At 38.3% G+C, this 16651-nt stretch overlaps 1 protein-coding gene across 1 annotated transcript in view; it reads left to right on the forward strand.

The window, feature by feature from the left end:
- LOC128527831 (SH3 and multiple ankyrin repeat domains protein 2-like) overlaps positions 1-16651 on the forward strand; it is a 90006-nt gene that overhangs the window by 38007 nt on the left and 35348 nt on the right. Inside the window, exons 11-15 of the mRNA XM_053500441.1 lie at positions 1864-2003; positions 3505-3618; positions 3902-3983; positions 9765-9847; positions 15084-15208. Of these exons, the coding sequence (XP_053356416.1) occupies positions 1864-2003; positions 3505-3618; positions 3902-3983; positions 9765-9847; positions 15084-15208 (544 nt within the window). The remainder of the gene's footprint in view (positions 1-1863; positions 2004-3504; positions 3619-3901; positions 3984-9764; positions 9848-15083; positions 15209-16651) is intronic.

Raw genomic sequence — 16651 nt, forward strand, 5'->3', positions numbered from 1 at the left:
ATTCTTCGCATATCCCAGGTCTTATTATTAGGCTGAGGTCAGAGCGTAAAGCCAGCCATTATACAGCGCCACTGGAGCATTTATACACCGTTCAGCCATAACAATAAAAGCATTCTCATTAAGACCTATGTATTTGCGTTTTCGCCTTTTTCCATCCGGGCAGCTTGGATCCCTTGAGGCATGATCTCTGGTGGTGTGCTGTGGTGTCTGAAACTAGAATACTGGCAGTGGATCTTTTGTGTGCGGTTAGTTGGGTGTGAATCCCATGGTTTGGACTTGTTAATGCACCCATGGGCTCTTTGCCTGCTGGTTCCTGTAGATTTACACTTTATTGAATATGGAAATAATGCTGATTATCTGTATACTTGGATATTCTGTAAACTTATAGATGGGTAAAATCAATGTGAACCTGTCTTTCATTCAAATTTCTAATTATTATGACTTTAAAGAAAATGTAGAGTTTAAAATATGTATAATAATTTACTGCACATCCATAATGGACAGAACAGAATAGTGACCCATTTAAATATATGTTGTATTAGACATTAGACATGTTTGCTTCATTTATACTTATATACTTATACTGTAGTTTAACTTTATTTTAGTTTTACAAACAATAACATTCATGTGTTGTGCACTTCTTACACAACCTTAAAATTATCTGTGGATTTTTTTTCTGTCTCACTCCTGACACCTTGTCTTAACAATCCAAAACACTTTGAAGGATGATTGCGTAAAAAATTTGCAGTGTTGAATTAACACCCAGAATGCTCAATTAACACCCTCCATTGTTTATATACGTAGGTCTAGTTGAACTCAAATGAACTCTAAAAGTGTTAAATCAACACTGAGGTGGGGGTTATTTTTATGAGAAGTGTTACTGTTCATCACACAGATGGTTTCTCACAATCTTGCAAAGAAAAAATACATACACACTACCGTTTAAAAGTTTGGGGTCACTTGCAAATTTCTTTGTTTTTGTTTAGTGATTTATTTTCTACATTCTACAACAATACTGGGGATTTCAAAACTATAAAATAACATATGGAATTGGGTAATTACGCAACAACAAGAAAAACAACAGTTAGTTGTTATTTTAAGACACAGAGGTCAGCCTTTCTGTAATAGTTCTTGCAAGAACAGTATTGTCAAGTGCATTTGCAAAACCCCTCAAGCACCATAATGAAACTGGCTCTCATGAAGGCCGTCCCAGGAGGGCGAGACCAAAACCTACCTCTGCCCCAGACGAGAAGTTCATTTAGAGTTATCAGCCTGAAAAATGACCAATTAACAGCACCTCAGATTAGAGGCGTTATGAAGTCTTTACAGAGCAAAAGTAGCAGACACATCTCACCATTAACTGTTCAAAGAAGATTAATGCATTTTTGGACGCCTTTAGCATTCCTTTACAATGTAGAAAGAAATAAAAATCAGGAACCATCATGGAGTATATGGTTAAGTATATTTACTAAAAGCAGCCATGTAATATTACTAAATGTATATATATGTTAGAAAACAAAATAGTTAGTAGTGTTTATTTGACACAAAAAGATGTGGAGATTTTGTTTGATTTCTTTAAGTCGAAGTTTCCTTAATTTAATTCAATTTTTAAAAGTATATTTCACTATTAACAGCACAATAATATTTAAATATATAAACTCAAACACATGCTCATCTCCACCACTACACCATAACACAACCACCAAAGTAGAAGAGTTCTTTCATGTAGCATGAGGAAGGATTAAAGCTGTATGGGAAGGTTCTTTTTCCAGTTTGGATGTTTTATTATAACAATACCTTTGAGTCCCTAAAGGAAGGTTATGCAATAGATAAGTTTAATTCTCCTCTTTCTGTCTTTCTCAGAGCAAACACAAGTCTTGATGGTTCGGGGTCAAGAAGGAAGCTGTACAGTGCTGTCCCTGGTCGCCATTTTGTTGCAGTGCGAACCTATCAGCCTCAAGCAGAGGGAGAAATCACACTGTATAAAAATGACAGAGTCAAAGGTCAGCACACGGGCACACACACACACACACACACACACACACACACACACGCACACACACACACACACGCACGTACACAAGCACACACACACACACACACATACACACATACACACACGCACACGCATGCACACACACACATCTCTTAAAGCTTGTCTCAAGACAGACTACTATTTGATGTTGAATATAAATAACTGTTTTGTATGTTTGCAGTGGGGAATATGAACAAATTAGGATGAGTTTAAAATCTAAATAATCTTGTAGACTTTCTTATTCAAATAATATAAAAATAGGGCCAAAAATATAAATAGAGTTACAAACTCTACTGTTTAAATATGCTAAAGATATTCAATGGTTCATTAGCAAGCTTAAGGTTTGATCATGTAACCATTCAAAATCATATGTAGACCTATTTTTTAGAACATTACCAGAATATTTATTACATATATACATTATATTATATATGTCATTTATATCAGGTATTTTGTATTGACCCAAAGCACATAATACAATTGTAGTTAAGTCCACGTAAGTCTTTTACTTTACTTAAAAGTCCTTATTTTACAACTCCATATTTTTAAATTAGGTTGTACTATTTGTCTGTTTTGGGTGACCAATGTTTATTTTTGAATGTAATGTAATTTTATTTATGTATTTACTTGTTTCTTTGATTGTTTATTTAATTTTTACATTGTGCTATTAATGAACATGGTGGTCACAAATGGAAACTGCAACAAACTTAATTAAAAGGCCCATTAGGGTGGGAATCACGCTGCCCCATGTTCATTCTGTGGGCAAAGGACAGGACTGCTTTACACTAATATCAATTAGTTATATTAACTGTCAGTAGCTGAGAAGTTTAGCAGCAGATAATCAGAATAAAATAAAATAATAAATTTGCATTAAAACTAAAGCAAAATACAAGTTTCTAAAGTGTCTCCATGGTTTCCAGAACAATTTCTATTGTCAAATTTATTAAATTTGACTGTACAGTAATACATTATACTGTGGGTAGTAGGGAAATGTTCATTCATTACCAATGTGTATACTCCATATTGACCTTCCTTTCATGCAAAGGATGAAAATTTTTGACTAGTTTCAGGACTTTTGTAGGTTTTTGTATGGTCTTTTTTATGCCTGCATCCCTAGTTCATGATATTAACTATTCTGAATCCGCCTTGCACCCAGGCTATGAAGCACATCATTGCTGTATTGAAAACAGTTTCCACTAAACTTTGGGCCCATCATTTACCTTAAATGAGTGTGTGTAAACTCACCTGTATTAAACACAATAGATTACAGCTAGTAAGACGCTTTTGTGTTTTCAGGTAAAAAGTCGTTAAGATTTAACAGCCAATAGTGTGTGTTAGAATCACACACTTGTTACAAGGTGAAGTGAATGGCTGAAGTGAACTCTGGTTTTGTCTCAGTGTTAAATAACAGATCAATAACAATAACAAGTCTCAGAGGAGAATGCTGAATTGATTTTTGTTTGTCTCAGTCCTCAGTATTGGTGAAGGTGGCTACTGGGAAGGCAGCGCTCGCGGCCGTGTCGGCTGGTTTCCAGCTAATTGTGTGGAAGAAATTCCTGCCAAAAGCATTGAGGACAGATCACGTAAGTCTACACACCTGTGTGTGTGTGTTGTTAAATTATTGTCTGCATTTGTGAATGCAGCTTTAATTAAAAATATATGGAAAATTTTTATGGAAAAAAAGCATATGAGCAAATTTGCAGTAACATCCTATATCACATGCTTAGTAACGGTCACAATTGGTTATAAATTCTCAAAGAAACAACAGTTGTTTCAGTTTTATTACTTACTTTCCTTTCCTTACAGTGATGTTATGATGATAAAGTGTCTCTTTAAGTGTTTTAATGGTTTTGTTTTTTTCCCCAGAGAGTCGAATGGATCGGACCGATAAAAAGAAGCTCTTCAGGCATTACACTGTGGGATCATACGACAGCTTTGATGCCTCCAGGTAGGCTCATTGCATAAATCCATATTAATTCATAGCAGAAGTCTAAGTCATAAATCATAAATCTGGGCTATAAGACACACAGACATATGGTTGTTTGTGCGTGTGTGTGTGTGTGTGTGTGTGTGTGTGTGTGTGTGTGTGTGTGTCAGGAGAGGTATGTTTTTCTATCTTTGTGGGGTCCAAATGTCCCCACAAGGTTTGGTACAGCTTTCAGGTTAAAGATTAGATTTAAGTGTCTCATACTAATACTTGCATTAGACCAGGCATTTGTTGTTGTTGTTCGTTGTTTGTTAGCTGGTTTGAAAACCAGCCATTTGCCACAGACTAATGTTTTATTGCTGTGCAACACTTCTGATTTAGCACATCAGCTGAGAAACTTAAAATGTTGTATAAGGAAGACTGGAGTGGCAGAGAAGTATGCTAGAGAGATGCAGGACATGTATAAGAGCTGTAAGACAGTGATGGGATGTGCTGTATGTGATGACAGAAGAGTTCCAGGTGGAGGTGGGTCTGCATTAAGGACCGGCTCTAAGCCCCTTTTTGTTTGCTTTGGTGATGGACAGGTTGACAGATGAGTTAAGACAGGAGTCTCCATGGACTATGATGTTTGCAGATGACATTGTGCTCTGTAGCGAGAGCAGGGAACAGGTGGAGGAAAATTTGGAGAGGTGGAGGTATGCTCTGGAAAGCAGAGGAATGAAGGTTAGCTGCGGCAAGATGGAATACATATGTGTGAATGAGAGGAACCCAAGAGGAACGGTGAGGCTTTAGGAAGCAAAGGTAAAGAAGGTGCAGGACCTTAAGTACGCGGTCAACGGTCCAGAGCAATGGAGTGTGTGAAAAGGAGGTGAAGAGGCGGGTGTAGGCAGGTTGGAATGGTTGGAGAAAAGTGTCAGGTGTGTTGTGCGATAAAAGAGTATCAGCGAGAATAAAAGAAAAGGTGTACAGGACAGGGGTGAGACCAGCAATGCTCTATGGCTTAGAGACAGTGGCGCTGAAGAAAAGACAGGAGGCAGAGTTGGAGGTAGCAGAGCTAAAGATGTTGAGGTTCTCTTTGGGAGAGACAAGGAATGATAGGATCAAGAATGAGTTTATCAGAGGGACAACCCATGTTAGATGTTTTGGAGATAAAGTCAGAGAGGCCAGATTGAGGTGGTTTGGACATGTTCAAAGGAGAGATTGTGAATATATCGGTAGAAGGATGCTGAGGTTGGAACTGCCAGGCAGGAGGTCTAGAGGAAGACCAAAGAGGAGATTTATGGATGCAGTGAGAGAGGACATGAAGTTAGTTGGTGTGAGAGAAGAGGATACAGAGGATAGGGTTAGATGGAGGCAGATGATTCGCTGTGGCGACCCCTGAAAGGGAACAGCCGAAAGACAAAGAAGAAGCTGAGACACAGAAAAACGTTTTAATATACCAGTTTTTCAGTATTTCATATTTAGTATTTCCTTTTTTTTTTTTTTTTTCCGACCTGTCAGTATCACAGATAACACATAGCAGAGTGTATGTGTAGCTGTGCTATCATCATTCACAGCCATTTTTTTTATTTTTTATTTATTTATTTATTTATTTTCTTTGAAAGACAAAGAAGAAGCTGAGACACAGAAAACTGTTTTAATATACCAGTTTTCCAGTATTTCATATTTAGTATTTCCTGTCCTTTGTGTGCTTGACCTTGTATGTAGTTTTGTGGACGTCACTAAATGCAAATAACCTGTGCCAGGAACGTGCTTTGCACTTTGAGTGACCGTCATATGCACATGAAAACAAAAAACACAAGTGCTTGTGAAGAGATTTGTGCTTGATTTGTAGGGTTATGCAATTATATTATATAACTTTACTTTAAAAAAGGATAAGTAAGGCCCTTCATATAAAACTTAATTCAATTCTGTAGATCAAATGACAGAAATGGGAACTAATGTTTTACTGTGACAGGCTACAAAGTGCAAAGACACAATTTAAAAATTGGTTGTTTATGTAACAACCGCAGCAGCAACCTCATTTCCGCTCTCGTCTGTTCCAACCACTCAGTATTCAGCATCACCAGTATACTAATCACAGGCCTCATCTTTTATTATCTCCACCCGTTTCATGCCTTGAGTTTTAAGGTTTGAACGATTCATACGGTCTTAACAGACAAAAATCATTCCTCTGAAACTGCTTGGGTACAGGGACTAAACTGAAAATAATAGCCAAAAACTTGCCAAAAGAAAACTATTCCTCAAGACTACATTAAAAATACAACAAACCCTTTGGAAGCAAAACATGAAGAAATAAGAGGTGGCTAAAGACCTTTGCACAGTACTTGCTTTTAAAAAGTACATGCTTTTAAAAAAAAGTATATACGGTACTGTACTTGTGCAACGAATCTGTTTAATGACAATGCAACGTCACATTTCTGCAAAATTTTTAAAAGGAGGCAAAAGCAAGTTTCACTGGAGTGGTTCCCTGTTAAAGAAGTTTCCCAACAGAGCAGTGTTTCTGTTAAAAATCGTCCTATGCATGAGCCCCATCAGCCACGATTTTTACGATAATTTGGTTTATTTTACCCCTATACTCACTCACTCACTCATCGTCTATCCCACTTTATCCTGTATTTAGGGTCGCGGGGACCTGGAGTCTATTCCAGGAGGCTTAGGGCGTGAGGCAGGGTACACCCTGGACAGGCCATTTTGACTATTTATTTTGTAATAATTATTTTTTGGTTGTGGAGTTTCAATTATTTCTTAAGGAGGATATTCGCTTTGATATATAAGTGCTTTGATATACAAGCAGCCTTCGCGGAACGAATTATGGTCGCAACCCAAAGTTCAACTGTAGTTTTGTATTTTCATATAATTGAAAAGGGATAGTGCCAAAACACTTACCAGAGAAAAACATATATTTTTGAGTAAATTTTAGACAATCCTATTCAATGAAGAAGAGAAAGAAGAATATTTCAGATGGTTGGGGAATGGCCTCTAGAATCCTTCATCACAGATAAGACTTTTTCAGCCTCTCTTTCTTTTCCAGTGTTTCCTTATTTGCGGAGTGGAATTAACAGGCCAGAAATAATTTATGAAAGTCAAAACTGTCAAAAGTATTTTCCATCCAGTCACACAAGCATAAAACACACACACATGCGCACTCACACTCACAGACACACAAACACTGTATTGTGTTCTTGAGGCTGCACAACTGACAATGACATCAGAAGTGTCGATCTGCTGAAAAGCCCAGCTTGTTTTTTCTTTAGCACACATTTATATTATCCCTTTTTCTGCAGAACTGACCCAAATGTGCTGCTGCAGTGAGATTGGTTTTAAATGAGATAATTCCGCCTTTCTTTCTTAAAACTCAAGCTGAATTTTCCCCGGGGGACTGAAACACTGCGTTAAATATTCATCTGGGTTTTCTTTTTTTTTTTTTTTCCTTTTCTTTTTTTTTAAGCGGACAGGAGGTGCTGCTAAATTTTGCATGAACTGCAAACTGTCTGCAGCCTGAATACCAGAGGAGATAGAGGGATCCGAGAAAGGAGGATGAAATAGATTAATAATTGTGAATGAAATATTTGTGTAAAAACTAGAGACCGTTTGGCCAATTTTTTTTTTGACCATTCATAGAGTACCGCTGGTTGGTTCTTAGCTGACTTAGTCAAAGTGTAATGAAACACAATGCAGTTTAGGGTCACCAAGGTTTAATTAAAATAAAGAGAAAACTATTGGCTCTGTTACAGCAATAGTTGTCATTATCAGTATTGTAGACTTTATTTTTTTACTCGATAAGAAGTTAGCCTTGTTTATACCCCACACAATAAAGGATTTTTGGACAGATTTTCTTTAGTTACATTCTCTTTTCACAGATAGGTGAAAGGATCCCAAGTTTTTAGATCTTGTTCTATTATTATAGATGGCCTCAGCATATTTTTGATTTTACAGTACATTACCTTGTTAAGGCAAGTTACTGAAGTGCAAGATGGTCATTATGTAATTGGGCAATAGACATGAATTGCAGAAATTTGAATAATCAAATCAATAAATAACGTGTCCATACAGTATCTGTGTGTTCAATGGAACACAGACATAAAGGACCAGGGTTGCCAGATCTTAGCATAATTTCTAGCTAAAAAAAAAAACTGTCACATTGGCTTAGTGGTAAGCTCGGTCGCCCATGTCACAGGTTGGTGGTTTGAATCTCGCCTTGGGTCTGTGTGCATTGAGTTTTTATGTTCTCCCAGTGCTTGGTAAGTTTCCTCCTACAGTCCGAAGACATTTAATGTAGGCTGATTGGTGTTTCCAAATTACCCATAGTCTGTAATCAGGTGTGTGTTTGTTTCCTGTGATCACCTGATCCAGGGTGCCTTCTGCTGTTTGCGCACTGAAAAGAGAGATTTTGACATGTTTAGAATTATTGTATAGATTTTAATTGGGTTAAATTGACTCAACTTCTTGGGCCATTGGGCCTTTCCCTGGGAGGCCTGTTCAGTAATACAAAAAAAAATTACTTGCAATATCTGCAGTACAATCAACGATTTTTTCATTTTGTCATTGCCTAGGACTTTGTTGCTTTACCCAACATCAATGTTGACACTGCATCTTTGCCTAACCCTGTAGTCATGTGTGCTTTCTTAAGACCAAAAAAAAAAAAAACGAAAAGAAATCAGATTTTAAAAGTCTTGTCATCATTTGAACCTTTTTATAGACTAAAAATGCTTTCACAGAATCAAATTCACCGGGGTGTAAAATTTAGATCACATGATCACCTCAACCACCATCAGAATGGCAGTTAAAAAAATAAATAAAATGAAAAAAAAACAGACTTGGTAACCAAGGCAACTAAGCATCCTCCGCTCTGTTGCTAGGACTGCAGAAGACTCTCACACTCACTCATGCTCACACACACTTTCTCTCTCTCTCTCATACACACACACACACACACATACACAGAAAGCTGTTAACCTTTAAGGATGGCTGTTAGGTTGTATTATTAAGAAGAAAGTTGCTGATTCCTTTGTTTACTTCTCCTTCTTCTTTTTCTTCTTCTTTTTCTTGTTATTATTATTAATAATAATAATAATAATAATAATAATAATAATAATAATATTGTGTTTTTTGTTGTAATTATTATAACACAGATACTACTGTATAATAAAACCGCATATACATGTTCAGACTGGAAACGATGCTGACTGAGTAATACACAACGTTACGTAAAGGTGCATGAGAGAGAGTGAGAGAGAGAAATGAGCAAGGGAGGGGGAAAGTGAGAGAGAAAGAGAGAGAGAGAGAGAGAGAGAGAGAGAGAGAGAGAGAGAGAGAGAATCCTCTCCTGCTCTTACACACTCACTTCTTCATGCTGCCAAAGGGATCGCAGGAATGAAAATGTCACCGCTGCTTCTTGGCTGCTGATGACACACACTTACACGCAGGTTCCTTGCGCTTGTGTGCTGTCATCCCTCCCTGCACTCATTTTTCCTCTTTACGTTTCCTCTCTTTCATCTGCTGCCGCTCTTCATCATTTATTTCATCATTTATTCATCGAGCCGGTGATGGTTGTTTTTAGCGACGGGGCCTCGGTGAGCGACTCGCTCTCCGAGGGACGGAGGAAAAGAGGGGATGCGTTAACCCCTCTATTAATTTGAAACACAGCCATCCATCCAACCATCCGTCTTTTCCATCCCTCCTGTCCGTCCTCCCTTACCTTACCATCATGATGAACCTGCACTCAGGCCGCAAGGCGGTGGCTATGATGAGGATGATGGGATGCAATAACGGACGCTACGTTCGCAATTTCCTCCGCAGCGACTGCGCCATCGATGAAAAGACCGTGGTGTTGCACAAGAAGGAGAACGAGGGATTTGGCTTCGTGCTGAGAGGAGCAAAAGGTAGGTCAGAGTTCCTACCTTCGTCACCATCAACACCGCCATAATCATCACCACCATCATTATCAGGATCACTAACATTATCCAGCTCATACATCTGCTCTCTGACATTATCATATCTCACTTTACCTCATCATCATTAGCATCAGTCTTATTATCACCATCACCATCATCATCATCATGAGATGATACACCAAACACCAGAACACCCACATCACACCATTAATCCACAGATGAGCAGTCTAGATTGAGATCATGTGTCACTCCAGTTCACATCATCATCATCATCATCATCATCATCACACCTTTGATTATTAGAAATAATCGCCACAGAAATCAAAGGTGTGTCCTCATAATCATTGACATCATCATTATCATCATCATTATCATCATCAATCATCATCATCATCATCAACACTTTACAACCTCTGCAGTAAGTTATTAACCAAAAGAACATGATCGAAATAGTAATCTGGGTTGGGTTATGTGTCAGTTTAGTCTACATGTTGGGTCACTACTTCATCATCATCATCATCATCATCATTAACAACAACGTCATCATCCTAGAACATAGATTTTCACTTTAAATATTTTTAACTCAGATCTCACATTTGTCATCATCATCATCATCAGTTAACACCATCAGCGTCATCACCATTATCTGACACTCTGCTAGAACACACACCAATAGCTACTTCTGCTGTAATAACTGATTCTCTCAGTCCACGTGGATGTTTGTAGTCGTTGCTTCTTCTCCAAACATCCACACCATGCCATTAAGAACAGATTGTGGTGACAAGATTTTAATATTCCAGACGTCTGAGACCCTGACATTTTGATTATATTTAATTTCTCACGATCACATTTCTCATCATCACTTCTTCTAACAACCATATCACTTTTATACATACTAAACACACTATAGCAAACATATCACTTCTTTGAGAACAAATTTTAAAAGAGATTTAGTACTCAGAAACCTGACCAGAGCCAAAACAACATTTTCTCTTTACTGTACCTCCAAATGGATTCAATCTAAATATCAAGGGTCTTAGAATATAACCTACATTTTAAAATTATCATAAAATGTAGCCTATATTGTGAGTATGTTCGGAGTAGTAATGTACTATTTGGTTGTTAGTAAAGCTGTCGGTCAGTTCAGAAAGTTTACTTCTTGCACTTCCTTTTTATATTTTAAATGTATGCAACATTATTTTAGGTGCAAATAATAACATTGTAGAATTTAATGTCTTTTAAAAGGACTTTTGATATTACTATAACTATATAGACGATACGTATACAGTATAATGTATATACATTGTAAAGGTCTTACAACGATAGATAGATAGATAGATAGATAGATAGATAGATAGATAGATAGATAGATAGATAGATAGAGTAAAAGATATTTAGGCACAGTTCTGTATCTACTATCTTTTTGTAAAAATTTTACAAAAATAATGAATGAGACTGAATCTGGCATGAAACAATATCTGCACCCTCTATTTTCTGTTTTTCCTTTAATCCAGCTGTTTTTAATAAACGCCATGAGCTTTCCTGCTCTACACATTTGCCATCATTAGCACATCATGGGGACATAATGGATGTGTTAACACTGTGTTAGAGTGTGTGTGTTTGAGCATTCTGCATTTTGCAGTCTTGTAGCAGGTTTGATTTGAGTTGACTGAAGCCCAGTGAAATGTAAACTGTCGCTACGATCAAATTTAAGGAATGCTGAACATTTAAAACCTTTCTCCAATTCCAGTTTCACTACTTAAGATTTTTTATTGCAGTTGAAAGTTATAAAGTAAAACGTGTCAAATTAAAGATAGGAGATGCTGTAATAATACCTGATTCACTTAATTATGGTTAGTTTAGAGGAAAGATAAGTAAAAAGTAAAAAGAAATGTAAACTTTGAAAGAAACTAACTCGATTTATCTCAGTGGGACTGCAGAAGCCCTTATATTCCTTATATAACTGCAATATCAGAATCAGATCATGAGTTTACATGCACAGAAATTCCTGCTAATAGTTGTTGGAGATGGTCAGAATTGTCACTTTCTGTGCTCACTTTATAGAGTCATGATGTCACATCTGTGTCAGATTATATGAAATTGTGTGATTATAATGTGTTAGATTATATGAAAGTAAGGAATTAGTAGCTTATTTATGTAGGCACTGAAACACCACATTTAAAGAAGGAGTGAAATAAAGGGAGATTGAGGCATGAAAACTTATTATCTGAGGTGTCTTTCAGTGGGGGCGGCAGGGTGGTGTAGTGGTTAGTACTGTCGCCTTGCACCTTTAGGGTCCGGGTTTGATTCCTAGCCAGGTTTTCAAATTCAAATTTTATTTGTTACATACACAGTCATACACAGTACGAAATGTAGTGAAATGCTTACACGACCGCCAGTGACCTTAAAAAGAGAATTAAAGCTTATAATAGTAATAAATATGAATAAAAGAAATACAATAGAAAATTTAAATAAAAAAAAAAAGATAAATAAAATAAAATTTTACTAGGAAAAATAGAACTAAAAATAGAAACTGAAAATAGAAATGTACTGTACAAATAGAAATATAATGGTGTGCAAATATACATAGAAAAAGTGACTTTGTGCAAAGGTTATTAAAGTGTCTTTGTGCAATGGTTCAGAATGTAAACGTAAACATGTAGTGTAGATGTGCGTGGTGTAGATGTGCGTGGAGTTGTCCATAGTGTCCATGGATGTATAACGATTGATTGATTGATTGTGAAAATTGTGAAAATATTGTGTTAGTTCTGCATAGTGGTGTGGTTGAGAGACCTTATCGCCTGCGGGAAGAAGCTCCTCCTCAGTCTCTCTGTGTTGACCCTCAGGGAGCGGAATCGCTTCCCAGACCGCAGTCCATTGTTGGGGTGGCTGAGGTCCTTCACGACCTTCCTGGCCTTGGTCCGCTTGGTGTAGATTGAGTGCAGGTCAGGGAGCTTGGTGCGGATGATGCGCTCAGCTGATCGCACCACCCTCTGTAGAGCTCGTCTGTCCTGCATGGTGCTGTTCCCGAACCAGGTCGTGATGTTTCCCGTCAGGATGGTCTCTATGGTGGAGGAGTAGAAATTCCTGAGCACCTTGGAGGGCAGTCTCTCAAGCGTCTGAGGTGGTACAGACGCTGCCAGGCCTTTTTTACCACGGTGTTGATGTGACAGGACCATGCCAGGTCCTGCGTGATGTGAACACCGAGGTATCTGAAGCTGTCCACTTTCCACTGGGCTCCTGTTGATGATGGGGGTCTGGTAGTTCCTCACCTGCTTTGTACTGAAGTCCACTATCAGCTCCTTTGTCTTGCTGACGTTCAGGAGGAGATTGTTTCTCTGGCACCAGTTCTCCAGATTTCCAACCTCCTCCAGGTAGGCCGTCTCATCGTTGTTGGTGATCAGGCCCACCACGACAGTGTCGTCAGCAAACTTGATGACGGTGGTGGAGTTGGTAGTGACCACGCAGTCATAGGTGTACAGAGAGTACAGCGGGGGCTCAGAACACAACCCTGAGGGGCTCCAGTACTGAGAGTGATGGAGGCTGAGACGTGTCCGCCCATCCTTACTGCCTGTGGTCTGCCAGTCAGAACATTGGAGATCCACTGACACATGGATGAGCTGAGTCCCAGGTGCTTCAGCTTGGTGGTGAGTGTGGAGGGAATTATGGTATTGAATGCAGAGCTGTAGTGGATGAAGAGCATTTTCCCATATTTCCCTCTCCGAGTGTCCAGGTGAGTGAGAGATGTATGGAGGAGATGTGAGATTGCATCGTCCGTGGAACGGTTTGGACGGTATGCAAACTGTAGTGGGTCCAGTGTGTCTGGTAGTGAAGAAATGATAAAGTCTCTGACCAGGCGTTCAAAGCACTTCATTAATACTGAGGTAAGGACTACAGGGCTATAATCATTAAGGGAAGCAGGATGTGGTTTCTTTGGGACAGGAACAATAATGGACTCACAACAATTTGAAGCATGTGGGGATCACCGACTGAGATAAAGAGATGTTGAATATCTCAGTGAACACAAGTGCTAGCTGGTCTGCGCAGGCTCTGAGAATACGACCTGAGATGCCGTCTGGTCCTGCTGCTAAAAGAAGTTTTATTCCCTTCTGTGTGTGCATGGAGTTTGCATGTTCTCCCCATGCTTGGTGGGTTTCCTCCGGGTACTCCAGCTTCCTCCCACAGTTCAAAGACATGCAGATTAGGTTTATTGGTGTTCCCAAATTGCCTGTAGTGTGTAAATGAGTGTGATGGATGGATTAGCACCCTGTCCAGGGTGTACCCCGCCCTGGGATAGGCTCCAGGCCCCCTGCGACCCTGTCTACGGTATTAAGTGGTACAGACGATGAGTCAGTGAGTATTTTAGTGGGTGAATTGACAGACACTCTTTGGTCTGAGACCTATGTAAATTTGTTCAAAACAGCAAAATATGGGACTACTGTAAATACTATTTATACACTTGACTTATGTTGAATTCTTCATTAATTTCCAGCTTGCTCATGCACTGTGACAATTATAAACTGAATAGACAGATATTACAGATGTATTTATAATAGTATATATAAAAATAGTAGCCATGTTAAAACCAAAATCAAGTTCTTCCTTAGTACATAATTTGACACGCCATGTAAAGCTTCTATCAAGTTCGTACAATAACTTAAAAAATGTTTTGTTGGACGTGATCCTAACTTTATATACTATATGTAGCTCTTATAATTGTTTTTAAAATACAGTTTTATTCTTCAAGAATCTTTATTAAGAAATGGCATTGCATATCCAAGTAATAATATAAAAAGTAAATGTCTGATCATTTAGACCTGCCGTTTACATAATAACCAACTTGAAGATAAACACTTCCTTTAATTGCCAGCACAAGCATTAGCCATCATTATCTTCAGTGCATAACCAAAGAAGCAAACTTTACACATCAAACATTATTCAGTCCTGCTGTACATGAGGTAAGACTTAATTAAAGACAATTACATTTCTGGCCAAACCGTTCTAAACACAACAAAGTACCCTCATTTGAATACAAACCTATTTGAGCCATATTACTGTGAAAAAATATCCAGTTTCCTCTATCTCCTCCAAAAAAACTAACACTTTTCACATTCAAGAATTCACATTCATTCTGATACACCATCACACACCATAATACACTCAATCAAACCCATTTGAACTGTCTTCAAAATGTCTCCTTTCTACCTCTCACTCCACTCAAAAGCGGACACGCCCATCGAGGAGTTTACACCTACTCCTGCTTTTCCCGCTCTTCAGTACCTGGAGTCAGTGGATGAGGGTGGAGTTGCATGGGAGGCGGGGCTTCGGACCGGTGACTTCCTTATTGAGGTAATTACAAAGCTATATCTTTTGTCCAATGCTGAATTTCATTTGTAATTAATGTTGATACTAGTACCCTCATTATGCAGTAACAAAACTCCACTACACTGGTAAGTGTGTATTAAATCACATGCTTCAGTACGGTTCTACATGATAATTGAGTGGACAGTACATACTGTAGGATAGCATGTCTGGGCCTCGCCATCTGGTATAGACAGGTTAGCAAACCTACCTATATGCTTTTATTTGTTTTTAATTAATGGGCTTAATTTGATCTTATTTTTCAGTTTGGGATCTAACAGTATCTCCAGTACTGAATTGAAGGAATACACATGAATTATATTGAGATGATGGCTGTTTTCTTTTACAGTATCTGAGGCTATAGATTTCTGCTGCCTGTGATAAATAGACATGTCAAGTAATTACATTCCCGTAATAAATAACACAATGTGACAAATCATGTTTTGTCTACTTAGGTGTAAGATAGCGTGGAGTATGTAGACGGCACTGTGGTGTTAGCATTGTCACCTTGCACCTCGAGGGTCTGGGTTCTGTTCCTGCATCAGGGTTTCTGTGCATGGAGTTTGCAAGTTCTCCCCATGCTTGGTGGGTTTTCTTTGAGTACTCTGGTTTTCTCCCACAGTCCAAAGACATGCAGATTAGGCTAATTGGCCTTCCCAAATTGCCCATAGTGTGTGAATGTTAGCAAGAGGTCCTACTATGGTTGTAAAATGGGAATTAATACACTACAACAGAGGTTCCTAGATGGATGGAGGATGGGGTGTATTTCATAACTTTCATCCTGCAAGTTAATAGCAACAGTAACTAGCTACAAAAATCTAACCAGGTTATGAGATTGTGCTACTGTATATACTGTAGTATTACATTTAGGCATTTGGCAGACTTTCTTATCCAGAGTGACTTACATTTTTATCTCATTACACATCTGTAGTAGCAGTTGAGGGTTAACTGAGCTACCCCTGTACCCCATTAGGTTGCTATACTGTAATTACCTACTCATATAATATAAATACGAATATAACACTTTACATTTGTTAATGTACTCCATGTGAGTGACAGTTTGGTCCACAGTGGTTGGAGGAATTTCATAGATATTTCTGATTGACTGAAACAAATTACAGTACTTTCCACATTGAGGAGCATACTGTATGCATATTATATGTTATACTGTAGCTGCGTGCGAGTGTACAGTACAAGTGTTTACAAGTTAACGAAGGGTCCAGTGCTTTCTGCTGTATGGGAGTGCTATTATTTGAAAAGGACATGATAGCTGCAAAGAATCCTGTGTAGAGGGCTGACTTATTTTAAAGAAAAAAATAACTCCAACAGTGTTTGATGATTGACGAATTAAAAGCAGTACTGTGTGAGAAGTGACAATGTCAGCTGTGTTTGTTATGCCTACAGATCTTTTTTTGTAGTTAACATCCTCAA

Source organism: Clarias gariepinus, chromosome 7 (genome assembly GCF_024256425.1).
Source record: "Clarias gariepinus isolate MV-2021 ecotype Netherlands chromosome 7, CGAR_prim_01v2, whole genome shotgun sequence".
NCBI lineage: Eukaryota > Metazoa > Chordata > Actinopteri > Siluriformes > Clariidae > Clarias > Clarias gariepinus.